The following is a 9,461-nucleotide window of genomic DNA, read 5'->3' as shown; positions in this document are numbered from 1 at the left end:
CATAATGTAACATAACTTTTTCCCCTCTCATTTTGGTGTCGTTCTTATTTGTTTTCTCTCTCTCTCCCTCACACGTAATCCCCTTGGGAGGGGGGTGGAGCCTCTCTTGGCTTCACCCCCCACCCATTAACAATCGTACGGTATCGAAAGCTTTCTTAAAATCAACAAAACAACAAAAAATTGTTTTTCCTTGTACTCAACCCTCTTCCATGATTACCCTCAATGTGATCAAACAATCCACAATGGAGTGTTTTGGTCTAAATCCTGCTTGCCCAAGTGCTCTTTTGCTTGTACTTTCAGCCCATGTACTTATCTTTTGCTCCATAATAGTGCTATATAATTTAGCAATAGTTGAGCTCACCATTATTGTACGATAATTTGATACTTGATTCTTATCTCCGGCTTTAAATATTGGTTTAATCCAATTGATAAGCCAATCATTTGGAAATCCTTGTTTTATAGCTTGCTCTATAATTGTCATTATCCAATGACGAGTATGTGGCATTGTCCATTTTAAAAGCTCACTTGAGACGTAGGTTGCATCTGCTGATTTCCCACTCGCCATCTTCTTTATTCCCTTATTGACATCATCAATATTGATACATATAGTGCATGGTATTTAAATTTTCTCAACCATAGGAGCCGCACCTTTATGCATATATAGTCTTTGTACATAGTCTTAACTTCTCTTCATTTGTAAAGTGACCTTTCACATCTTCTTTCTTACCCTTTGAGTTGTTCCCATGCTAATTTTGGTTTGAGCTTAAACAAGTTTTTCTTTTTCATCTCTTGCATTTCAAAATATCTTCTTTTCTTTCTCCTTACTACTTTCTTATATAGGTGTCATGCAACAATCTTTTCATTTTCCCATTCTATTGGCTTAAACCATTTGAGATACATCTTACATTCATCATCGAACCAAGAATTACATGGAAAAAAGCACATCTTATGCCCACCCACATGCCTCTTAAAGTATTGATACCCAACCTTAAGGATGATATCCCTCAGATGTTGCCAATTTTCATTAACATCGTTCTCCACTTCATTTGCATACATCTTAACTTTTTCGTAGCAAGGTCGGATGATACATCTCTTTTCGTCTTTCACTCCATGGCATCTATTGGTGAAATGTGGAATTGCAAGCTCTAAGTACAATGACTTCTGGTCTGAGTCCGGAGATAGAGAATCACCTTTAAACACATTCACCAATGATAGATCACATGCCAACATTAATGTGTAATCAACCACACTTCCTCCACCCGAGGATGGTAAACATGTGAGCTATTTGTCAATGGGAATGCCTTTATACCATTTAGGATAATCAAGTTTGTGCAATTTAACATATGTATCAAAAGTTTTCCATAATCTAACATGACACAATCCTTTGAGTCACGCAATAGACAATGTTCTACTACATTTTCTTCAAATGTCTCCACATTTTGGAAATTTCTAACTCTTGCATTGAAGTCTCCCATAATTAAAACTTTATCGAGCTTCTCAATAAAAGTATATCATGGCATCATTCTGTAAAAGGATCGTCACAATCTAACCCAAACCTACTATAGTAGTTTGAGTCTTTGTGAGGAATCTAACATGCAACTATATACAACTTCTCTTTCCCCAAATTAACCTTTATCCAAATGTATCTCTTATAGTCATCATATTTGCATACTTTGATAGAATTATCTGAGCTCTCATGGTAGATACATGCTATCCCAGCATGCCCAATATTCCCTTTGGAGTGAGGCCATATCGATTTTATGAGGTAACTTTCAATCGTGAAGCACTTATAGTCCCATAAGTCGTTGCTTGCTATGCCGTTTGATTTGCTTTCGTAAATGCATATGCTTGCCTTCTACGTTCCTACTCTTGTGGAGTTCTATCCTCCATTACAGAAACACTTGTCCCTTTTAAGTACACCTTACTACTATCTAGAATCATTGCCCTTTTACATTCATCAAGGATTGTACAAACAATAACTCGAGATGACTTTCCCTCTAGTTGCTTTTTGCCAACCCTATGTGCAGCATATACAATAACATCTCACATAGAGAGAGAGAGAGAGAGAGAGAGAGAGAGAGAGAGAGAACACAAGATATATAGAAAACAAGAAAATTGTATTAAAAAGAAAATAAACAAACAATAGTTACAAGGAAGAGGAGAAGGTGCTTATGTAGTCACCTTCTCTCTATATTCTCTCACTACAACCACCTCTTGAAAAAGAGGTGGAGACTTAATTACCTAGTAACTATGTGTCATAGGGCTTAACTTCTATGACACATTAGTTGATACAAAGTGGTGGGGTGTTCACACACTTGACTATTCTTAAGTTGTGTTCCCACACTAGGGAAGTTGAGTTTGATTCTCATGATGCCATCTGGATTTCAAATTACTTCTTCCCTTCATATCTTTCATTTTGAATCGGCCGAATAGAACCTTCTTGATATGATTGATATCTGTTATGTGCTCTCCTCCAATAACCAAGTCATCCACATGCATTATGATAAACAATTGTCCTCTGGAGTCCCTCCGAATGAATAGGGAATTGTTAGACTTGGACATTCTGAAGCCGATTTGTTGAAGATATTGAGTTATCTTTGAATGTCATACTCTAGATGCCTACTTGAGGTTGTAGAGAGGCTTTTTAAATCGGCAGATGGCAGTTGGATGCGTAATCAACTTGAAGTCAGGAGGTCGTACCATGTATTCCTCATCTAATTCACCTTAGAGAAAGTCGTTATTTACATCCATCTACTGGAGGTGCCACCCTTTTGCTGCTACAAGCATGATCACAGTTTGAATGGAGTCATCTTTCAAATTGCCACTAGAGCAAAAGTCTCTTCATAATCAACCCTATGTGTCTATGTATACCCTTTGGCGATAAGTCAGGCTTTATACCGATTAACGGTGTTGTCAACGTTGTGCTTCACCTTGTATATCCACCAACATCTGATTGCTTTATGATGGGGTGAAGAGGGGACGAGATCCCATGTCTTGTTCTTGGAGAGTGCTTGTATCTCCTCGTTCATCGCTTCAACCCATCGTGGGTCCTTAGTGGCTTCGAAAACAATTTCCAACTCCCGAACTGATGCCACCATTTTTATGAAGGTGTAGTGACTACATTCTTTTCATGAATAGAGCATCAGAGTTTCTCTCCTACTATTGTGCGTGCTTTCTTGGCTTCAGGTGTCCTCATGATAGGAGCATCAAGGCAATCGTTTTCTTCGTTTCTTTTCTTTCGTTCAAACACATATTTTTTAATGCTTTTTCTCCATCATCTTTTTTTTTGTTTTTTATTTTTATGCTTTTCTATTAAAAAAAACTCTTAAATTTTCGTATTGCTTTATTTTATTATTTACCTTTTCTTCTTCTTTTTTCTCTTTTTTCTCTTTTTTCTCTTTTTTCTTTTTTTTTTTCCTCTTTTTTTTTGTTCCTTTTTCTTTTTTCTCTTTTCCCCTTTTTTTCTTTTCCCTTTTTTCTTTTTTCCTTTTTCTTTTTTATTTTTCCTTTTTCCTTTTCTTTTCTCTTTTCTCTTTTCCCTTTTTCTTTTTTCCTTTTTTCTTTCATTTTTCTTTTTTCTTTTTCTTCGTTTTTCCCAGCAGTCGTTTCACATGTGGGCGGCAGCCCACCAATCGTCAGGCGAACATGCGGCAGGCCGTGGATTACGCAAATTCAAGAACTGCTTATAATTTGTTCAAAATTCCTGCAACTGTTTTTGAGTTGATTGTTGTTAGGCTGCTAAATTTTTATTTTTTATGTTTTTTCTTTTCTATTTGGGCACCATGTTTAATCCCAAATTAGCTTTTCAATTACATGGGCCAAATCGAGAACTTGAAGAGATGGAGTGTTGCCTAATCCTTGTGATGGTTATATACACGTACAAAAGGCATGTATATGCATACACACATGCCCAAAATACATGTACATACATATGTAGAAGCAGAAGAAAAGACGTACCATAACAATGCTTGAACCTACAACACACTCAATCCCTTGTTTGAGTCTGCAAAGAGGAGAGAGAGCTCTCTTTCTGTATCCCTGTATTTTGTAGCTCTCTGCCTTCTTTTTGTATTCAAAATTGGAGTTTGATTGAATGAATGTGAAAGGGAAACACACACACACACACACACACACACACCCATACATACACATACACACATCCATATGTTCTGAGGGAAACACTTCTAGTTGCAACTTGAGGTTCTCAACGATACAAAAAGAAAAGTGGGTGAATCGAGGCATCTTGTTGCTCACGTGGTGCATAAAATTGCTTCAGGTCTCGACGTTTATCATCATGGGTAGCAGGGGAGCATTTTGGGGGGTGTAAAAAACAACTTTGATGTATCTTAGAAGATTGTCACCTAGGTATATGAGTGGGATGTTGACCGTGGTAGTGCAAAGTGTGCATATGCATCCAGAATTAGGCATTTAACATAATATATGGGTCTTCAATGGCCTATATATAAGTCCACTCTTTTATGAGAGGGTTGTGTGTTAGTTGTTGCTAATGTTACAATGATGATTGTTAGGAACAATATAATATTACATTGGGATAGAGATTATATGTACAATAGCATATGGTCGATAAGCTTGCTACTAGTTGTATTATGAGGAGTCTAACATAGACGAAGTGTTGGCACTTTGCTATACTTTGTGTTGTGTAGAGTGACTCACAAAGGTTGCGTGTTGATTGACACATCCCAATGTCAACACATTCATCGTGGCTATATCTTGCATACGACTGAGCACCATAGTGATTCCTTGAGATGTCATGTGAGTAATGATCACCATGGTGACACCTGAAGATGCCATGTGAGCACCATGGTGATTCATTCATAATACAAAGGAATTTATTGTTGAGCATCAAATTATAACCCAACTCAATAACTTCTCATAATTGCTAAAAATAAATTTAGCCAAGTATTGTATAGGGAGCATGAAGCCCTAATCCACTCCCTAGATAATAAAAATGTGGAGGTCACCGACAGACCAATTGTGATCAATGGGATGGGGGCAAGCCCATAGCCAGGACCAAACATGGCTTCTCTAAAATTCATGACCTTAATGCTATGGTGTATATCACTAAGGCAACAAGAGAAAAGAAAAACCCACACGAGAGAGATATTGAAAGAACTTATGATTAATGATAAATTGTTTTTTATTCTTTCGGTCAAATCCAATAACTATATACATTGTTCATTACATATGGCCTTTACGATATAGATATTTTACCCACCTCAAGATTGTCATTGTCAATATGAATGTGATGATTATCTTATTTGACAACCGTCACGTTAGGCATCTTCAAAATGACACTAGAAAAAAACCAATATGTGTACCACACAAGCAAGAGTCACGACCCAAGAACACCTATATTTAGTTTTCTGTTTAATAATAGCAAGCTCTTATGAAAATATTGCTGTGAACAATGATTTTGTATACTTGTGCTTTAAATTAATTTAAGATTACAATTTATTATGTAGGCACTAGGATAAGATTTTTTATAGTGCTAATGTACACACAACAATTTCAATCTACAGGATGGGGCCTAGTCAATGGTGTGAGTGATTGACATTTATACTAAAGTGAAAATTACTCAAGAAATTCATGTATTTAATAATCATATGTTTGTGTTTGTGTAATCAACAAAAATTTCCTTGATTGTGAGAAATATGTTGGATGGACAATGTGCTACAAGTGTCATTGACTTGCAAAAACTAAGAAATGTCAAAAGGAGTGATTTCTTTGAAAATATCCACATTTACAATATATTTAAATTTCCTCGAGACAAGATTTCATGAAGAACTATGCTCAATATAGATGCACATAATTTTTCACCATTTTATCTTAGTTCCTATTTAAAACTGAAGATACATCCTTCAATGTTCAGACATTATACTATTAGAATACATCATCAACAAGAATTCATACATGGAACTCTCCTTAGGGAATCATATTATTGATAGGAAGGCTTAAGTTTGTAAAATTTTCCTGGTACCTTATGACGACGGAAGGCAGATCATAAAATGAGCCCAAACATTGATATCAAAAGCTAGGCCTCAGTCAAGCTTGTTGCAATTATTATGTTTGGATTCTTGGAACACTAGATTTGTCTATAGGTAGTGTCCACCATTCATGTAAGAACCTAGGTAATACACATATGTTGGCAACCTCACCTTTTATGAGGGGGCATAAGCTCCACTACTTTTCTTTGCTTTGTCCTAATTCAATTCGTCTCTATGTAGAGCAGTTTCTCTTGCTCTAGGAATAAAAAAGAGAGGAATGTAGGGCATGAAGGTTCTCGACTCTTGGCTCGATACATGTGTTCCATATTTGCATAGACCTTTGGGTTTATATTGTGCCAAGGGAAATTGAAAACACGTGCATTGTTGTACTCGATTAATGAGGATAGCATCGTATAGGTAAGCTCTTAGGGAAGTAGGGTATTCAAACCATGAGACATATATGCTCATTGTTCTAAACTTGTTGCCTCCTTCGCTACGGGCATCTCCTCATGCTTGGTCTCCTCTCTTCCTATCGTGGGTTCTTTAAGACTCTTCACTCTCTTCTTGATGAGTTCTAGGTTATTTCCTTCCTTTTAAGTTGATTTTTCCAAGTACATTGACAACAAATAGCATGGATATGAGATGAGAACAACATATTAGAATTTAATGCCAAAAGAAACGAATTTTAGCATATCATTCTTCAATACAGAATGAGGAAGAAAGAATAAAACATAAATTTAGCGGCATTAACACAATATTTGTGTATGGAAGAAAGGAAATCCAAGCACTCATCGAACATAGTTATGTTACATTGAACCGACAAAAGGTTTGCAACCAACTTTGGATGTCCTTTATGATCATGAAAAAGAGAAGCTCCAAAATTTGGCTGACATTTGTTGTGTCCCCATCCCCTTAAAATCCATTATATTATTGAAGGTAAAGGAGATTTTATGTGGTCAAATCTTATCCCATCTTTCTTCTCGTGACATACCTAGTGAACCAGCCCACTATGAATGCAACATAACCAATGACCACACCAATCGGCTCAAAAATATCAGTGGCCTTAATGGGGGTTTTGGTCCTCCCTGAAGAGGAGTTGGCATCATCATTCCCACAAGGAAAGGATAAAGGGGCACCACATAGACCAGAGTTCCCTTCATAACTTTTGTTAGAAAATGTCGAGAATTTGTTTCCGAGAGGTATTGGACCTTCGAGTTGATTGTACGAAACACTCAGATAACTTAGAAACCAAGGATTTGCCAATGCTGGAGGTATTAAACCAGTGAGAGAGTTGTGTGACAAATCAAGGCTCTTTAGATCGTTCATATAGCCAATCGCGTCTGGGATGTTTCCCGATAAATTGTTGAAACTCAAATCCATCTCGAAAAGCATGACAAAAGCAGCAATTTGTGAAGGTATGGACCCCTGGAGGTGATTGTGGGAGAGGTAAATCGAGGGAGCTAAATCTGAAACTTGCGCGTATTGTAGCTCTTGAGCATCAAGTTCTTGTTCTATGGCGAGGTTGTTAACAACCAATTGCAATCCCGTAAGGTTGTTATCGGGATTTATAAGCGCCAGCAACGAGAAAAGCTCGGGCGGTATATTTCCGGAGAAAGCATTGTTGGATAAGTCCAAATAGAAAAGATGTGGAAAGGACCCTATCCATGATGGGATTGATCCGGTTAGGTTGTTCCACGAAAGGTCAAGCACTTGTAGTTTTGTACTAATCCTCAACCACTCAGGAATCGAACCCCTTAGGCCAATGTTATTGAGAGAGAAAAATTGTAGATTAGTGAACCCTTGCATCTTATCGGGTAGTGCCTCGTAGACCACATTCTCGGATAAGATCACCACCACGAGGTGTTCACTCCCATCGAGTGATCTTATGCTCACATTAAGGCTGTTGCTTGATAGCAAGAGTGTGGTTAGGTTCTTCAATCGATACAAAGATGATGGGACCTCCCCCGAAAGTTTGTTGTGCGCAAGGTTTATGCTCTTGAGCGTTGCACACTCCGTTAACGGGGATGGGATTGACCCGACAAAAGCATTGCTATTGAGATCAAGGTTCTCTAGCATCGGGAATTGATTGAATGGGACGATGTCCAATGAATTAGTGAATTTGTTTGTGTCCGCGATGAATACCTTTAGGTTTGTACACGAGGATAGGTTCGAGGGAAGTTGTCCGGTGAAGTTGTTGGAGCCCAACATCAAATGAGAGAGATTGATTAGGTTGCCAATGGCATTATCTAGCATGCCATCGAAATGGTTATTTGTGAGGCGAAGCATTGTTAATGAGGTTAGGTTGTAGAGTTCTCGGGGTAGATTACCCACCAAGTTGTTGTGACCAAGATCCAATACTCGGAGAGAACGACAGATGCCAAGACCATTTGAGAGCGTTCCTGAGAAATTGTTAGAGGATAGATCCAAGTGTTGAAGGAATTTGGCACTCTGGCATAGGTGGAATGGCAAATCTCCACTTAAATCATTGTTGCTAGACACAAAAAGCCTTAAATGGGTCATATTCCTTGAAGAGGAAGAAGGCAAGCTACCATTGAAGGCATTGGTAGAGAGGTTAAGCAATTGCAAAGAGCTCAAATTCACTAATACATCAGACAGCTGGCCTGAGAAATGGTTGCTACTGACATCAAGAGTGTGAAGGGATGAGAGCGTTGAGAGATCTTGTGGGAGAGGCCCATGTAAGTAATTATTCGAAACGTTGAGAACTTGAAGAGATGGAATGTCGGCTAATCCTGCAGCTAAAGTCCCATTAAGACCTTTGCTGGAGAGAGAAATGCCCACAACCTGTCCAGAAACAGCATCACAACTCACTCCTTCCCAATCACAACAGTTCCCATTGCTGTTTAAGTTCTCATTGCTGTTTAAGTTCCCATTGATGATTAAGTTCCCATTGCTGTTTCTTAAACCCCAATATTTGAGAGATGTTATGTCCACAGCATTCGTGAACCGGAGAAGGGCATCGGCTTCTCCTCTCGTGCAAGAATTGGAGGTTCGCAGTAGTGTAAAGGAAGACAGCAGAAATAGAAGGCAATAGAGAGTACTAGTAATGCTCATGGGTCTAACCATGCTTAAAAGTGGATACATGCAAAGGATTTGTTATCAGTAGTAATGTGAGAAGTGGAAGTAATTGTGGAGAGAAAGGAGATATTGGATGAAACAATGTAGAAGAGGAGATAACTATACATGCAAAGGCTTTACAATGTAGAAGAGGAGATAACTATACATAACTGTAGAAGAATAAAGAGATTTGTTTTTTTGAAGGTTTTTCTTCAGTCTTGCTAAGAAGAATTGACTTTTGTTATCAAAGAATGGGTCTTTATTTCAAAAAGCTATTGAAAAGATATCTCAACTTTGGAACCATGTGCATAGTGACTCCTCAAGATGCCATGTGCATAGTGCGCACCATGGTGATGTTAGATATAATCAATGATCAGCCTG

At 38.0% G+C, this 9,461-nt stretch overlaps 1 protein-coding gene across 1 annotated transcript; it reads right to left on the bottom strand.

Moving 5' to 3' along the window:
- Window positions 1-6,757: 6,757 nt before the first annotated feature.
- Window positions 6,758-9,089, bottom strand: LOC147862216 (uncharacterized). Its single transcript, XM_087323077.1, has one exon. It carries the CDS (start codon window positions 9,087-9,089, stop codon window positions 6,969-6,971), a length of 2,121 nt encoding a protein of 706 aa, XP_087179203.1. The 3' UTR covers window positions 6,758-6,968.
- Window positions 9,090-9,461: the final 372 nt, after the last annotated feature.

The sequence above is a fragment of the Azolla caroliniana genome, unplaced genomic scaffold, assembly GCF_043228905.1.
Source record: "Azolla caroliniana isolate FFs.n. ecotype wild unplaced genomic scaffold, voAzoCaro1.0.p SCAF_7, whole genome shotgun sequence".
Lineage (NCBI taxonomy): Eukaryota > Viridiplantae > Streptophyta > Polypodiopsida > Salviniales > Salviniaceae > Azolla > Azolla caroliniana.
The sequence above is the reverse complement of the archived record's forward strand: the minus strand, read 5'-3'. Positions and strand labels throughout refer to the sequence as shown.

Coding starts and splice junctions, on each gene's coding strand:
- LOC147862216 (XM_087323077.1), bottom strand. CDS start 9,089: ATGGTTAGACCCATGAGCATTACTAGTACTCTCTATTGCCTTCTATTT.